The 17,548-nt window shown below is 51.0% G+C and overlaps 2 protein-coding genes across 7 annotated transcripts in view; one reads left to right on the top strand and one right to left on the bottom strand.

The window, feature by feature from the left end:
- The window catches only part of ARAP1 (ArfGAP with RhoGAP domain, ankyrin repeat and PH domain 1), a 340,068-nt gene that overhangs the window by 8,896 nt on the left and 313,624 nt on the right, over window positions 1-17,548 (top strand). The window lies entirely within an intron of this gene.
- On the bottom strand, window positions 2,290-16,521 carry LOC138671834 (putative uncharacterized protein ENSP00000383309). Its single transcript, XM_069759967.1, has 3 exons — window positions 16,387-16,521; window positions 10,729-12,435; window positions 2,290-2,361 (listed from the first exon to the last, which is right to left on the bottom strand). The coding sequence occupies exons 1-3, from the start codon at window positions 16,519-16,521 to the stop codon at window positions 2,290-2,292; spliced, it is 1,914 nt and encodes a 637-aa protein (XP_069616068.1).

Genomic DNA, 17,548 nt, shown 5'->3' with positions numbered 1-17,548 from the left:
GCTTCTCCACCCGGGGTCATGTGACTGGTGGGCGCAGCTCCTCCACCCGGGGTCATGTGACTGGTGGGCGCAGCTCCTCCACCCGGGGTCATGTGACTGGTGGGCGCAGCTCCTCCACCCGGGGTCATGTGACTGGTGGGCGCAGCTTCTCCACCCGGGGTCATGTGACTGGTGGGCGCAGCTTCTCCACCCGGGGTCATGTGACTGGTGGGCGCAGCTCCTCCACCGGGGTCATGTGACTGGTGGGCGCAGCTTCTCCACCTGGGGTCATGTGACTGGTGGGCGCAGCTTCTCCACCCGGGGTCATGTGACTGGTGGGCGCAGCTCCTCCACCCGGGGTCATGTGACTGGTGGGCGCAGCTCCTCCACCCGGGGTCATGTGACTGGTGGGCGCAGCTTCTCCACCCGGGGTCAGGGGTCATGTGACTGGTGGGCGCAGCTTCTCCACCCGGGGTCATGTGACTGGTGGGCGCAGCGTCTCCACCTGGGGTCATGTGACTGGTGGGCGCAGCTTCTCCACCCGGGGTCATGTGACTGGTGGGCGCAGCTTCTCCACCCGGGGTCATGTGACTGGTGGGCGCAGCTTCTCCACCCGGGGTCATGTGACTGGTGGGCGCAGCTTCTCCACCTGGGGTCATGTGACTGGTGGGCGCAGCTTCTCCACCAGGAGTCATGTGACTGGTGGGCGCAGCTTCTCCACCTGGAGTCATGTGACTGGTGGGCGCAGCTTCTCCACCTGAGGTCATGTGACTGGTGGGCGCAGCTTCTCCTCCCGGGGTCATGTGACTGGTGGGCGCAGCTTCTCCACCTGGGGTCATGTGACTGGTGGGCGCAGCTTCTCCACCCGGGGTCATGTGACTGGTGGGCGCAGCTTCTCCACCCGGGGTCATGTGACTGGTGGGCGCAGCCTCTCCACCCGGGGTCATGTGACTGGTGGGCGCAGCTTCTCCACCCGGGGTCATGTGACTGGTGGGCGCAGCTTCTCCACCTGGGGTCATGTGACTGGTGGGCGCAGCTTCTCCACCCGGGGTCATGTGACTGGTGGGCGCAGCTTCTCCACCTGGAGTCATGTGACTGGTGGGCGCAGCTTCTCCACCTGGGGTCATGTGACTGGTGGGCGCAGCTTCTCCTCCCGGGGTCATGTGACTGGTGGGCGCAGCTTCTCCACCTGGGGTCATGTGACTGGTGGGCGCAGCTTCTCCACCCGGGGTCATGTGACTGGTGGGCGCAGCTTCTCCACCCGGGGTCATGTGACTGGTGGGCGCAGCCTCTCCACCCGGGGTCATGTGACTGGTGGGCGCAGCTTCTCCACCCGGGGTCATGTGACTGGTGGGCGCAGCTTCTCCACCCGGGGTCATGTGACTGGTGGGCGCAGCTTCTCCACCCGGGGTCATGTGACTGGTGGGCGCAGCTTCTCCACCCGGGGTCATGTGACTGGTGGGCGCAGCTTCTCCACCCGGGGTCATGTGACTGGTGGGCGCAGCTTCTCCACCTGGGGTCATGTGACTGGTGGGCGCAGCTTCTCCACCCGGGGTCATGTGACTGGTGGGCGCAGCTTCTCCACCCGGGGTCATGTGACTGGTGGGCGCAGCTTCTCCCCCCGTGGTCATGTGACTGGTGGGCGCAGCTTCTCCACCCGGGGTCATGTGACTGGTGGGCGCAGCTTCTCCACCCGGGGTCATGTGACTGGTGGGTGCAGCTTCTCCACCCGGGGTCATGTGACTGGTGGGCGCAGCTTCTCCACCCGGGGTCATGTGACTGGTGGGCGCAGCTTCTCCACCCGGGGTCATGTGACTGGTGGGCGCAGCTTCTCCACCTGGGGTCATGTGACTGGTGGGCGCAGCTTCTCCACCCGGGGTCATGTGACTGGTGGGCGCAGCTTCTCCACCCGGGGTCATGTGACTGGTGGGCGCAGCTTCTCCACCCGGGGTCATGTGACTGGTGGGCGCAGCGTCTCCACCCGGGGTCATGTGACTGGTGGGCGCAGCTTCTCCACCCGGGGTCATGTGACTGGTGGGCGCAGCTTCTCCACCCGGGGTCATGTGACTGGTGGGCGCAGCTCCTCCACCGGGGTCATGTGACTGGTGGGCGCAGCTTCTCCACCCGGGGTCATGTGACTGGTGGGTGCAGCTTCTCCACCCGGGGTCATGTGACTGGTGGGCGCAGCTTCTCCACCCGGGGTCATGTGACTGGTGGGCGCAGCTTCTCCACCCGGGGTCATGTGACTGGTGGGCGCAGCTTCTCCACCCGGGGTCATGTGACTGGTGGGCGCAGCTTCTCCACCCGGGGTCATGTGATTCTGTGTCGGACTTCACTGCTGTCTCCACATTCACATTCTGCTGCTTCAGCAATGAGGAAGTTCTGGTGTAAGGAGAAGCCACAGCAGGCGAGAAATGTCACCGGAGGTCCGAGAGGAAGGTCTGCGGAGAGGACGCTAAATTGTCCCATAACTCCATAGATATCATATCTGACCAATATCCCCCTGTGCTGTAATAAGATGTGATATCACCGCTCCTCTTATATCCCCCTGTACTGTAATAAGATGTGATATCACCGCTCCTCTTATATCCCCCTGTGCTGTAATAAGATGTGATATCACCGCTCCTCTTATATCACCCTGTACTGTAATAAGATGTGATATCACCGCTCCTCTTATATCCCCTGTACTGTAATAAGATGTGATATCACCGCTCCTCTTATATCCCCCTGTACTGTAATAAGATGTGATATCACCGCCCCTCTTATATCCCCTGTACTGTAATAAGATGTGATATCACCGTTCCTCTTATATCCCCTGTACTGTAATAAGATGTGATATCACCGCTCCTCTTATATCACCCTGTACTGTAATAAGATGTGATATCACCACTCCTCTTATATCACCCTGTACTGTAATAAGATGTGATATCACCGCTCCTCTTATATCCCCTGTACTGTAATAAGATGTGATATCACCGCTCCTCTTATATCCCCCTGTACTGTAATAAGATGTGATATCACCGCCCCTCTTATATCCCCTGTACTGTAATAAGATGTGATATCACCGTTCCTCTTATATCCCCTGTACTGTAATAAGATGTGATATCACCGCTCCTCTTATATCACCCTGTACTGTAATAAGATGTGATATCACCGCTCCTCTTATATCCCCTGTACTGTAATAAGATGTGATATCACCGCTCCTCTTATATCCCCTGTACTGTAATAAGATGTGATATCACCGCTCCTCTTATATCCCCTGTACTGTAATAAGATGTGATATCACCGCTCCTCTTATATCCCCTGTACTGTAATAAGATGTGATATCACCGCTCCTCTTATATCACCCTGTACTGTAATAAGATGTGATATCACCGCTCCTCTTATATCCCCCTGTACTGTAATAAGATGTGATATCACCGCTCCTCTTATATCATCCTGTACTGTAATAAGATGTGATATCACCGCTCCTCTTATATCTCCCTGTACTGTAATAAGATGTGATATCACCGCTCCTCTTATATCCCCTGTACTGTAATAAGATGTGATATCACCGCTCCTCTTATATCCCCTGTACTGTAATAAGATGTGATATCACCGCTCCTCTATCACCCTGTACTGTAATAAGATGTGATATCACCGCTCCTCTTATATCCTCCTGTACTGTAATAAGATGTGATATCACCGCTCCTCTTATATCCCCTGTACTGTAATAAGATGTGATATCACCGCTCCTCTTATATCCTCCTGTACTGTAATAAGATGTGATATCACCGCTCCTCTTATATCCCCTGTACTGTAATAAGATGTGATATCACCGCTCCTCTTATATCCCCCTGTACTGTAATAAGATGTGATATCACCGCTCCTCTTATATCCCCCTGTACTGTAATAAGATGTGATATCACCGCTCCTCTTATATCACCCTGTACTGTAATAAGATGTGATATCACCGCTCCTCTTATATCTCCCTGTACTGTAATAAGATGTGATATCACCGCTCCTCTTATATCACCCTGTACTGTAATAAGATGTGATATCACCGCTCCTCTTATATCCTCCTGTACTGTAATAAGATGTGATATCACCGCTCCTCTTATATCCCCTGTACTGTAATAAGATGTGATATCACCGCTCCTCTTATATCACCCTGTACTGTAATAAGATGTGATATCACCGCTCCTCTTATATCCCCCTGTACTGTAATAAGATGTGATATCACCGCTCCTCTTATATCCCCCTGTACTGTAATAAGATGTGATATCACCGCTCCTCTTATATCACCCTGTACTGTAATAAGATGTGATATCACCGCTCCTCTTATATCTCCCTGTACTGTAATAAGATGTGATATCACCGCTCCTCTTATATCCCCTGTACTGTAATAAGATGTGATATCACCGCTCCTCTTATATCACCCTGTACTGTAATAAGATGTGATATCACCGCTCCTCTTATATCACCCTGTACTGTAATAAGATGTGATATCACCGCTCCTCTTATATCACCCTGTACTGTAATAAGATGTGATATCACCGCTCCTCTTATATCCCCTGTACTGTAATAAGATGTGATATCACCGCTCCTCTTATATCCCCTGTACTGTAATAAGATGTGATATCACCGCTCCTCTTATATTCCCCTGTACTGTAATAAGATGTGATATCACCGCTCCTCTTATATCCCCCTGTACTGTAATAAGATGTGATATCACCGCTCCTCTTATATCCTCCTGTACTGTAATAAGATGTGATATCACCGCTCCTCTTATATTCCCCTGTACTGTAATAAGATGTGATATCACCGCTCCTCTTATATCCCCTGTACTGTAATAAGATGTGATATCACCGCTCCTCTTATATTCCCCTGTACTGTAATAAGATGTGATATCACCGCTCCTCTTATATCCTCCTGTACTGTAATAAGATGTGATATCACCGCTCCTCTTATATTCCCCTGTACTGTAATAAGATGTGATATCACCGCTCCTCTTATATTCCCCTGTACTGTAATAAGATGTGATATCACCGCTCCTCTTATATACCCCTGTACTGTAATAAGATGTGATATCACCGCTCCTCTTATATCACCCTGTACTGTAATAAGATGTGATATCACCGCTCCTCTTATATCCTCCTGTACTGTAATAAGATGTGATATCACCGCTCCTCTTATATTCCCCTGTACTGTAATAAGATGTGATATCACCGCTCCTCTTATATCCCCTGTACTGTAATAAGATGTGATATCACCGCTCCTCTTATATCCCCCTGTACTGTAATAAGATGTGATATCACCGCTCCTCTTATAGCTCCCTGTACTGTAATAAGATGTGATATCACCGCTCCTCTTATATCTCCCTGTACTGTAATAAGATGTGATATCACCGCTCCTCTTATATCCCCCTGTACTGTAATAAGATGTGATATCACCGCTCCTCTTATATCCCCCTGTACTGTAATAAGATGTGATATCACCGCTCCTCTTATATCCCCTGTACTGTAATAAGATGTGATATCACCGCTCCTCTAATATCCCCCTGTACTGTAATAAGATGTGATATCACCGCTCCTCTTATATCCCCCTGTACTGTAATAAGATGTGATATCACCGCTCCTCTTATATCTCCCTGTACTGTAATAAGATGATATCACCGCTCCTCTTATATCACCCTGTACTGTAATAAGATGTGATATCACCGCTCCTCTTATATCTCCCTGTACTGTAATAAGATGTGATATCACCGCTCCTCTTATATCCCCCTGTACTGTAATAAGATGTGATATCACCGCTCCTCTTATATCTCCCTGTACTGTAATAAGATGTGATATCACCGCTCCTCTTATTTCTCCCTGTACTGTAATAAGATGTGATATCACCGCTCCTCTTATATCCCCCTGTACTGTAATAAGATGTGATATCACCGCTCCTCTTATATCCCCCTGTACTGTAATAAGATGTGATATCACCGCTCCTCTTATATCCCCTGTACTGTAATAAGATGTGATATCACCGCTCCTCTAATATCCCCCTGTACTGTAATAAGATGTGATATCACCGCTCCTCTTATATCCCCCTGTACTGTAATAAGATGTGATATCACCGCTCCTCTTATATCTCCCTGTACTGTAATAAGATGATATCACCGCTCCTCTTATATCCCCTGTACTGTAATAAGATGTGATATCACCGCTCCTCTTATATCCCCCTGTACTGTAATAAGATGTGATATCACCGCTCCTCTTATATCTCCGTGTACTGTAATAAGATGTGATATCACCGCTCCTCTTATATCCCCCTGTACTGTAATAAGATGTGATATCACCGCTCCTCTTGTATCCCCCTGTACTATAATAAGATGTGATATCACCGCTCCTCTTATATCTCCGTGTACTGTAATAAGATGTGATATCACCGCTCCTCTTATATCACCCTGTACTGTAATAAGATGTGATATCACCGCTCCTCTTATATCCTCCTGTACTGTAATAAGATGTGATATCACCGCTCCTCTTATATCCCCTGTACTGTAATAAGATGTGATATCACCGCTCCTCTATCCCCCTGTACTGTAATAAGATGTGATATCACCGCTCCTCTTATATCCCCCTGTACTGTAATAAGATGTGATATCACCGCTCCTCTTATATCCCCCTGTACTGTAATAAGATGTGATATCACCGCTCCTCTTATATCTCCCTGTACTGTAATAAGATGTGATATCACCGCTCCTCTATCCCCCTGTACTGTAATAAGATGTGATATCACTGCTCCTCTTATATCCCCTGTACTGTAATAAGATGTGATATCACCGCTCCTCTATCCCCCTGTACTGTAATAAGATGTGATATCACTGCTCCTCTTATATCCCCCTGTACTGTAATAAGATGTGATATCACCGCTCCTCTATCCCCCTGTACTGTAATAAGATGTGATATCACCGCTCCTCTTATATCCCCCTGTACTGTAATAAGATGTGATATCACCGCTCCTCTTATATCTCCCTGTACTGTAATAAGATGTGATATCACCGCTCCTCTATCCCTCTGTACTGTAATAAGATGTGATATCACCGCTCCTCTTATATCTCCCTGTACTGTAATAAGATGTGATATCACCGCTCCTCTTATATCACCCTGTACTGTAATAAGATGTGATATCACCGCTCCTCTTATATCTCCCTGTACTGTAATAAGATGTGATATCACCGCTCCTCTATCCCCCTGTACTGTAATAAGATGTGATATCACCGCTCCTCTTATATCTCCCTGTACTGTAATAAGATGTGATATCACCGCTCCTCTTATATCACCCTGTACTGTAATAAGATGTGATATCACCACTCCTCTTATATCTCCTGTACTGTAATAAGATGTGATATCACCGCTCCTCTTATATCCCCCTGTACTGTAATAAGATGTGATATCACCGCTCCTCTTATATCACCCTGTACTGTAATAAGATGTGATATCACCGCTCCTCTTATATCCCCTGTACTGTAATAAGATGTGATATCACCGCTCCTCTTATATCCCCCTGTACTGTAATAAGATGTGATATCACCGCTCCTCTTATATCTCCCTGTACTGTAATAAGATGTGATATCACCGCTCCTCTATCTCCCTGTACTGTAATAAGATGTGATATCACCGCTCCTCTTATATCACCCTGTACTGTAATAAGATGTGATATCACCGCTCCTCTTATATCCCCCTGTACTGTAATAAGATGTGATATCACCACTCCTCTTATATCCCCCTGTACTGTAATAAGATGTGATATCACCGCTCCTCTTATATCTCCCTGTACTGTAATAAGATGTGATATCACCGCTCCTCTTATATCCCCCTGTACTGTAATAAGATGTGATATCACCGCTCCTCTTATATCTCCCTGTACTGTAATAAGATGTGATATCACCGCTCCTTTTATATCTCCCTGTACTGTAATAAGATGTGATATCACCGCTCCTCTTATATCCTCCTGTACTGTAATAAGATGTGATATCACCGCTCCTCTTATATCTCCCTGTACTGTAATAAGATGTGATATCACCGCTCCTCTTATATCCTCCTGTACTGTAATAAGATGTGATATCACCGCTCCTCTTATATCCCCTGTACTGTAATAAGATGTGATATCACCGCTCCTCTTATATCCTCCTGTACTGTAATAAGATGTGATATCACCGCTCCTCTTATATCCCCCTGTACTGTAATAAGATGTGATATCACCGCTCCTCTTATATCCCCCTGTACTGCAATAACCTTTGTCTGTCGGGGTGCAGTCCTGGGTGTCTGGTGATTGTCGCCCTTTTTGGGTTCCCGCTCTCAGTTCCGCGTTCAGACAGCGGATTCTTGTATCAGTAGTAGTGACGTTTATTTCCACACTTTGTCCAGCACCAAAACAAAACCATATAAATGGGGGGGCTGTGTACACATTACAGGGGTGCAGGGTGCTGTGTACACATTACGGCGGGGGGCTGGGTACACATTTGGCTTGGGGCCGTGTACACATTACGGGGGTGCAGGGTGCTGTGTACACATTACGGCTGGGGTGCTGTGTACACATTACGGCTGGGGTGCTGTGTACACATTACGGCTGGGGGGCTGTGTACACATTACGGCTGGGGGGCTGTGTACACATTACGACTGGGGGGCTGTGTACACATTACGGCTGGGGGGCTGTGTACACATTACGGCGGGGGGCTGTGTACATATTTGGCGGGGGCTGTGTACACATTACAGGGGTGCAGGGTGCTGTGTACACATTACAGCGGGGGGCTGTGTACACATTACAGCGGGGGGCTGTGTACACATTACGGCTGGGGGGCTGTGTGCACATTATGGCGGGGGGCTGTGTGCACATTACGGCGGGGGGCTGTGTACACATTTGGCGGGGGCTGTGTACACATTACAGGGGTCCAGGGTGCTGTGTACACATTACAGCGGGGGGCTGTGTACACATTACGGCGGGGGGCTGTGTACACATTACGGGGGTGCAGGGTGCTGTGTACACATTACGGGGGTGCAGGGTGCTGTGTACACATTACGGCTGGGGGGCTGTGTACACATTACGGCTGGGGGGCTGTGTACACATTACGGCGGGGGGGCTGGGCACACATTTGGCGGGGGCTGTGTGCACGTTACAGGGGTGCAGGGTGCTGTGTACGCAATGCGGCGGGGGGCTGTGTACACATTACAGGGGTGCAGGGTGCTGTGTACACATTACAGCGGGGGGCTGTGTACACATTACGGCGGGGGGGCTGGGCACACATTTGGCGGGGGCTGTGTGCACATTACAGGGGTGCAGGGTGCTGTGTACGCAATACGGCGGGGGGCTGTGTACACATTACAGGGGTGCAGGGTGCTGTGTACACATTAGGGCGGGGGGCTGTGTACACAATACGGCAGGGGGCTGTGTACACATTACAGGGGTGCAGGGTGCTGTGTACACATTACGGTGGGGGGCTGTGTACACAATACGGCGGGGGGCTGTGTACACATTACAGGGGTGCAGGGTGCTGTGTACACATTACGGCAGGGGGCTGGGCACATATTTGGCGGTGTGCCGTATGCACATTACGGGGGTACAGGGTGCTGTGTACACATTACGGCGGGGGGCTGGGCACACATTTGGCTTGGGGCCGTGTACACATTACGGGGGTGCAGGGTGCTGTGTACACATTACGGTGGGGGGCTGTGTACACAATACGGCGGGGGGCTGTGTACACATTACAGGGGTGCAGGGTGCTGTGTACACATTACGGTGGGGGGCTGTGTACACAATACGGCGGGGGGCTGTGTACACATTACAGGGGTGCAGGGTGCTGTGTACACATTACGGCAGGGGGCTGGGCACATATTTGGCGGTGTGCCGTATGCACATTACGGGGGTACAGGGTGCTGTGTACACATTACGGCGGGGGGCTGGGCACACATTTGGCTTGGGGCCGTGTACACATTACGGTGGTGCAGGGTGCTGTGTACACAATACGGCAGGGGGCTGGGCACATATTTGGCGGTGTGCCGTATGCACATTACGGGGGTACAGGGTGCTGTGTACACATTACGGCGGGGGGCTGGGCACACATTTGGCGGGGGGCTGTGTACACATTACGGGGGTGCCTCTTCCTGGGCAGCGGTGGTTATCACATTTCCGGGCCTCGCTGACGATGTGCTGCAGGGAAGTGACGCTCCCATCTGCTCGGGAGGTGAATGTGATATTTGTGGTCGGGGGGATTTTGTGCAGAGGTCGCCGGACGTGCTAGAAGTTGTGTGGGGGCTTCATTGTGGGACTGGGACACGAAGGGTAAATGTGTTGCTCACTGTCCGGGGGTCAGAGGTGAATTATCGGAGAGCAGCAGATGTAAAAGTTGTCAGAGGACAGGAAATGAAGTCAATAGTTGTCAGAAAGCAGAATTATCAGTGCACGGAGCTGCTCCGACATTACGGCTTTGTCCATCGCTCAGCGACCGTCCCGGGGAGATCTGCGTGCGGACGCGTCCCCCACAAACAGAAGGATCACAAGGATCACAGTCTGGTCCCTTCTGTCTGTCATGTCCGAGTGTCGCTTGTGGATCGGCGTCTGCAGCCCATAAATAATTATCTGCCTGATATCAATACATCAAAGGACACAACTGATACAATGTATCCAGCAACGGAAAGGAACAGTCAGTGGCAGCTGCAAAGAATGGCACCCACCCAACGTATGTAGTGACCCCCCCCAACAGTGCGGGTGCAGCGTAACCTGGGGACGGAGGCGGCGGGATGGAGGAGATACTGGGAGGCGGCACTGGTAGGCACCTGCACTGGGAGGCGGCACTGGTAGGCAGCGGGATGGAGGAGATACTGGGAGGCGGCACTGGTAGGCAGTGGAACGGAGGCGACACTGGTAGGCAGCGGCACTTGGAGGCAGCGGGATGGCGGCGGCACTGGTAGGCAGCGGGATGGCGGCGGCACTGGGAGGTGGCAGGATGGAGGCGCCATTGGAAGGCGGCACTGGGAGGCAGCGGGATGGAGGTGGCACTGGGAGGTGGGGGGATGGAGGTGACGGAATGGAGGCGCCATTGGAAGGCGGCACTGGGAGGCAGCGGGATGGAGGTGACACTGGTAGGCGGCCCTGGGAGGCGGCACTGGTAGGCGGCGGGATGGAGGTGGCACTGGGAGGTGGCGGCGGGATGAAGGCGGCACTGGGAGGTGGCGGGATGGAGGCGCCACTGGGAGGCGGCGGGATGGGGGCGACACTGGGAGGCGGCGGGATGGGGGCGACACTGGGAGGCGGCGGGATGGGGGCGACACTGGTAGGCGGCACTGGTAGGCAGTGGGATGGAGGCAGCACTGGTAGGCAGTGGGATGGAGGCGGCACTGGTAGGCAGTGGGATGGAGGCGGCACTGGAAGGCAGCGGGATGGAGGCGGCGGGATGGAGGCGGCGGGATGGAGGCGACACTGGGAGGCGGTAGGATGGAGGCGACACTGGGAGGCTGTGGGATGGAGGAGACACTGGGAGGCGGGGGATGGAGGAGACACTGGGAGGGGCGAGATGGAGGCGACACTGGGAGGCAGCGGGATGGGGGTGACACTGGGAGGCGGCACTGGGAGGCGGCGGGATGGTGGCGACACTGAGAGGCGGCGGGATGGTGGCGACACTGAGAGGCGGCGGGATGGAGGCGACACTGGGAGGCGGCGGGATGGAGGCGGCGGGACGGAGGCGACACTGGGAGGCGGCGGGACGGAGGCGACACTGGGAGGCGGCGGGATGGAGGCGACACTGGGAGGCGGCGGGATGGGGGCGACACTGGGAGGCGGCGGGATGGTGGCGACACTGAGAGGCGGCGGGATGGTGGCGACACTGAGAGGCGGCGGGATGGAGGCGACACTGGGAGGCGGCGGGATGGAGGCGACACTGGGAGGCGGCGGGATGGGGGTGACACTGGGAGGCGGCGGGATGGAGGCGACACTGGGAGGCGGCGGGAAGGAGGCGACACTGGGAGGCGGCGGTACGGAGGCGACACTGGGAGGCGGCGGGACGGAGGCGACACTGGGAGGCGGTGGGACGGAGGCGGGATGGAGGCGACACTGGGAGGCGGCGGGATGGAGGCGACACTGGGAGGCGGCGGGAAGGAGGCGACACTGGGAGGCGGCGGGAAGGAGGCGACACTGGGAGGCGGCGGGACGGAGGCGACACTGGGAGGTGGCGGGACGGAGGCGACACTGGGAGGCGGCGGGACGGAGGCGACACTGGGAGGCGGCGGGACGGAGGCGACACTGGGAGGCGGCGGGACGGAGGCGACACTGGGAGGCGGCGGGACGGAGGCGACACTGGGAGGCGGCGGGACGGAGGCGACACTGGGAGGCGGCGGGACGGAGGCGACACTGGGAGGCGGCGGGACGGAGGCGACACTGGGAGGCTGTGGGACGGAGGCGACACTGGGAGGCTGTGGGACGGAGGCAATGCTGATCCAGCAGATGAGAGCAGACTTACAGACCCGAGAAGGCGCTCACTGAATGATCACTGGTTGCTCACCCTGCAGTCGGCCAAGTACAGTGACACGTTGAGGATGGAGCAGACAAAAGCTCCTTTATTTTTAATGAAACCCAAGGGCACACCTGATTTTTAGCCCGAGGCGTCGCCTCTCCCCCGCCTCCCTGTGCTGTGCCTGTGTAACCTGTACATTACCCTCCTCCGTCTTTCTCGATGAATCCACTTTTACTTTTCTCTTCGGCCGTGTTCACACCTGTGTTCAGATATTACATTATTCTCTTTCATTTTCAGGTAAAAACAAGCAGAATTAATGTCCATCATGGATCCGTGGTGTCAGTGATAGAACCGGAGGGGCCGCATTGATTATTCCAGGGCTATAAATGGTTTTACTATTCTAACGTCAGACACTTAATGGGATCGGGCCGGACCCCGTAGTAATCATGAAGGGGCCTCTCTGCTGCCGTCACATCACTTACGCAGCTGAATCAGTTTGAAATTTAATTTAAATTTAACAGAACAGAAAATGGAATTCCCGGATCCCGGTGTGAATGTAGCCTGAGATTGCAGAGGAAAACATCCGCCACGTTCAAGTCCACAATCCACACAGATGGCGAGTGCTTGTTCTGGTAGAATTGACACAAACAAACGTAACCCCACAATGGTCACAGAAATAACTTGAATCTGACAAAAGTAACAATAAAAGATCTATGAAAATGAACAAATGAAAGTCGGACATTGCTCTTCCACCATGCTTCCACAGAATTACAAAAAAATAAAACTCATGAAATCGGCCTGGAGAGAAATGATGGTTCCCCTGAAAATAATGTGACAAATGCGACATGTTAAATCGCGGTGTGTCCACTAACTATCATCACCGGGGTCTACTATCCTGGAATCGGTGAGGGGCCGGGATATAGGGCTACAGATACTCACTGTGCTGTGTGGTGACATGGTGGGTATCACACTCAACATGGACCAGAGGAAGCGAAGGAAAGAGTGGTCTCAGGAGATTAGAACATTATAGAACAAACATGTTACAGGTAAAAGTTATAATCCATCTCCAAGCAGCTTGATGTTCTTGTGACTACAGCTGCACATATTATTCAGAAATGTAAGATCCATGGTAGCCGACCTCCCTGGACGTGGCCGCAGGAGGAACATTGATGACAAATCAAAGAGACGGATAATACGACTGGTAACAAAAGAGCCAGAAAAACTTCTAAACAGATTAAAGGTGAACTTCAAGCTCAAGGAACATCAGTGTCAGATCGCACCATCCGTCATTGTATGAGCCAAAGTGGACTTCATGGGAGACGACCAAGCAGGACACTATTGTAGAAAAAATCATAAAAAAGCCAACTGGAATTTACTTAACTACATGTTGACAAGCCACAAAGCTTCTGGGAGAAGGTCCTATGGACAGAGGATACAAAAATGGAATTTTGTTTTTGGCAAGGCACATCAGCTCTATGTTCACAGACGGAAATATGAAGCATATCAAGAAAAGAACACTGTCCCTACAGTGAAGCATGGTGGAGGCTCTGTTATGTTCTGGGGCTGCTTTGCTGCATCTGGCACAGGGTGTCTAGAATCTGTGCAGGGTACAATCAAATCTCAAGACTATCAGGGGATTCTAGAGAGAAATGTGCTGCCCAGTGTCACAAAGCTTGGTCTGTCGCAGGTCATGGGTCTTGTAACAGGATAATTACCCAAAACACACAGCTAAAAACACCCAAGAATGGCTGAGAGGGAAACACTGGACTATTCTGAAGTGGCCGTCGATGAGCCCTGACCTAAATCCTACTGAGCACCTTTTGCAAGAGCTGAAACATGTCGTCTGGAAAAGGCGACCTTCACACATGAGACACCTGGAGAAGTCTCACTGACAGTTACAGGAATCCTCTGATTGCAGCGATTGCCTCAAAAGGTCGTGCAACAAAATATTAAGTTAAGGATCCATCATTTCTGTCCAGGCCGATTTCATGAAGTTTATTTATTTTTTTTAATTCTGTGGAAGCATGGTGGAAGAGCAATGTCTGACCTTCATTTGTTCATTTTCATAGATCTTTTATTATTACTTTTGTCAGAATCATTTTGTTATTTCTGTGACCATTGTGGGTTTTTCTGTCATTAAACGAGGGGGACCAACAATTTTGACCATGTGTGTATACGACTCCAGCATTGTATGCTGCATGGCCGGGGCCCAGGAGCGTATAGATCCGTCTCGCCCACCGTGCCCATCTTCCATGATGTATTGAGGCTTCTTCTACATCTACAACCCCTGGCAAAAATGATGGAATCACCTTGGGGGATGTTCATTCACTTGTTTAATTTTGTAGGAAAAAAAGCCAATCACAGACATGGCACAAAACTAGAGTCATTTCACATGGCAACTTTCTGGCTTTAAGAAACACTAAAAGAAATCAAGAACAAAAAATGTGGTAGTCAGGAATGGTTACTTTTTTTAACCAAGCTTAGGGAAAAAATATGGAATCGCTCAATTCTGAGGAAAAAATTATGGAATCACCCTGTAAACTTTCATTCCCAAAACTAACACCTGCATCAGATTAGATCTGCTCGTTAGTCTGCATCTAAATAGGAGTGATCCCACCTTGGAGAGCTGCTGCACCAAGTGGACTGACATGAATCATGGCTCCAACACGACAAAGGAGAGGATTATCAAACTCTTAAAGGAGGGTAAATCATCACGCAATGTTGCAAAAGATGTTGGTTGTTCACAGTCAGCTGTGTGTAAAATCTGGACCAAATACAAACAACATGGGAAGGTTGTTAAAGGCAAACATACTGGTAGACCAAGGAAGACATCAAAGCGTCAAGACCGGAAACTTAAAGCAATATGTCTCCAAAACAGGAAATGCACAACAAAACAAATGAGGAACGAATGGGAGGAAACTGGAGTCAACGTCTGTGACCGAACTGTAAGAAACCACCTAAAAGAAATGGGATTTACATACAGAAAAGCTAAACGAAAGCCATCATTAACACCTAAACAGAAAAAAACAAGGTTACAATGGGCTAAGGAAAAGCAATGGTGGACTGTGGATGACTGGATGAAAGTCATAGTCAGTGATGAATCGCGAATCTGCATTGGGCAAGGTGATGATGCTGGAACTTTGGTTTGGTGCCGTTCCAATGAGATTTATAAGATGACTGCCTGAAGAGAACATGCAGATTCCCACAGTCATTGATGATATGGGGCTGCATGTCAGGTAAAGGCACTGGGGAGACGGCTGACATTACATCTTCAATAAATGCACAAATGTATGTTGATATTTTGGACACTTTTCTTATCCCATCAATTGAAAGGATGTTTGGGGATGATGAAATCATTTTTCAAGATGATAATGCATCCTGCCATAGAGCAAAAACTGTGAAAACATTCCTGGAAAATAGACCCATAAGGTCAATGTCATGGCTGCAAATAGTCCGGATCTCAATCCAATTGACAATCTTAGGTGGAGAAAATGGTCGATGACAAGAATCCAACCTGCAAAGCTGATCTGGGGACAGCAATCAGGGAAAGATGGAGGCAGATTGATGCAGAGTCCTGTGTGACCTCAATAAGTCCAGGCCTCAGAGACGGCAAGCTGTAATAAAAGCCAGAGGTGGTGCAGCAAAATACTAGAGACGTGTTGGAGTTTTTTTTTTTGTTTTTCATGATTCCATAATTTTTTCCCCATGGTTGGTTTAAAAAAGTAACCATTACTGACTACCACATTTTTTGTTCTTGATTTCTTTTAGTGTTTTTTTTTAAGCCAGAAAGTTGCCATGTGAAATGACTGTAGTTTTGTGCCATGTTTGTGATCGGCTTTTTTTCTACAAAATTAAACAACTGACTGAACATCCTCCAATGCCGGTGATTCCGTAATTTTTGCCAGGTGTTGTAAATCCCCGGACCGCACCGTCCTGTTGCTGCGGAGCTGCTGGCTCATGACTGAAGGCTTCTCCAGCTCGTTGACCTGTTTTTCTAATTTTCCTTTCCCTTCTACCTGAATTCTACGACCCGCTGCTCCTGTTTTTCCTCCTCTTTCACCCATTCGGCTCCATGAATTCCAGTCTCCGGCTCATTACTATGGTTTCAGATTTTTATTGGAATCCCCTGATGGGCGGTGATTATAGAGGAGACCCCACAAACCCGGGAGACCCCACAAATCAGATGAGGTGTTCGTATTATCCTTCATGAATCCGATGCGTGCCGGCCACTGAGCGGCTCGTGTCTGACTCTACAGCGGACCCTCATATTCCTCATTATAAAGCTGCCGAGACTCTAACTCTTCCTGCAATAGTCCCTAATGTCGCCTCTAATGTGAGGCCGTGACCACGACTACTTCTCAACCACAGCGAGTCTCGCTTTCTTTTCTGCGCATCGGTCCTTTGTCAACGATCTCGTCTTCGATGTCCCAGTTCAGGGTTGCGATTTATTAGGTCGTGTATCTGTATCGTCCAGCCAGCTCCATCTCAGTCCGTGGATGGTCGGCCCGTGGATGGTTGGCCCGTGTATGGTCGGCCCGTGGATGGTCGGCCCGTGGATGGTTGGCCCGTGGATGGTCGGCCCGTGGATGGTCGGCCCGTGGATGGTTGGCCCGTGTATGGTCGGCCCGTGGATGGTCGGCCCGTGGATGGTTGGCCCGTGTATGGTCGGCCCGTGGATGGTCGGCCCGTGGATGGTTGGCCCGTGGATGGTTGGCCCGTGGATGGTTGGCCCGTGTATGGTCGGCCCGTGGATGGTCGGCCCGTGGATGGTTGGCCCGTGGATGGTCGGCCCGTGGATGGTCGGCCCGTGGATGGTCGGCCCGTGGATGGTCGGCCCATGAATGTCCACCGCTGTTCACATGTCTGCTGTGTCATTTTCCGTCTGAGCAGAATAATCCTATTAGAAAGAAAGAACAAGCCAAGACTCCTATCCTGCATTACAGGGGCATTACCCAAAAAGTTTCCTTGTGCACTCAGAAAAGATGTGACTGACAGAGAGAAGGACGGCAATGACATCTGACAAGTCACAGCCTCACACAGATATACAACAGAGCCTGTGATAATCCTCCTTGTCCACAGGGCATTTACCTG

This window comes from Ranitomeya imitator, chromosome 3 (genome assembly GCF_032444005.1).
Source record: "Ranitomeya imitator isolate aRanImi1 chromosome 3, aRanImi1.pri, whole genome shotgun sequence".
Taxonomy (NCBI): Eukaryota; Metazoa; Chordata; class Amphibia; order Anura; family Dendrobatidae; genus Ranitomeya; species Ranitomeya imitator.
Note: the sequence above shows the minus strand (reverse complement) of the source record. Positions and strands in the feature narration are given on the sequence as shown.

What these genes read in the sequence shown, in the direction of transcription:
- LOC138671834 (XM_069759967.1), bottom strand. Translation starts at nt 16,521, where the DNA reads ATGGGTGAAAGAGGAGGAAAAACAGGAGCAGCGGGTCGTAGAATTCAG. An exon ending in AGCTCCGCAGCAACAGGACG is followed by an intron (nt 12,436 to 16,386) that starts GTGCGGTCCGGG and finishes CTGCTGGATCAG; the next exon opens with CATTGCCTCCGTCCCACAGC. An exon ending in CCCGCCGCCTCCGTCCCCAG is followed by an intron (nt 2,362 to 10,728) that starts GTTACGCTGCAC and finishes TCCTTACACCAG; the next exon opens with AACTTCCTCATTGCTGAAGC.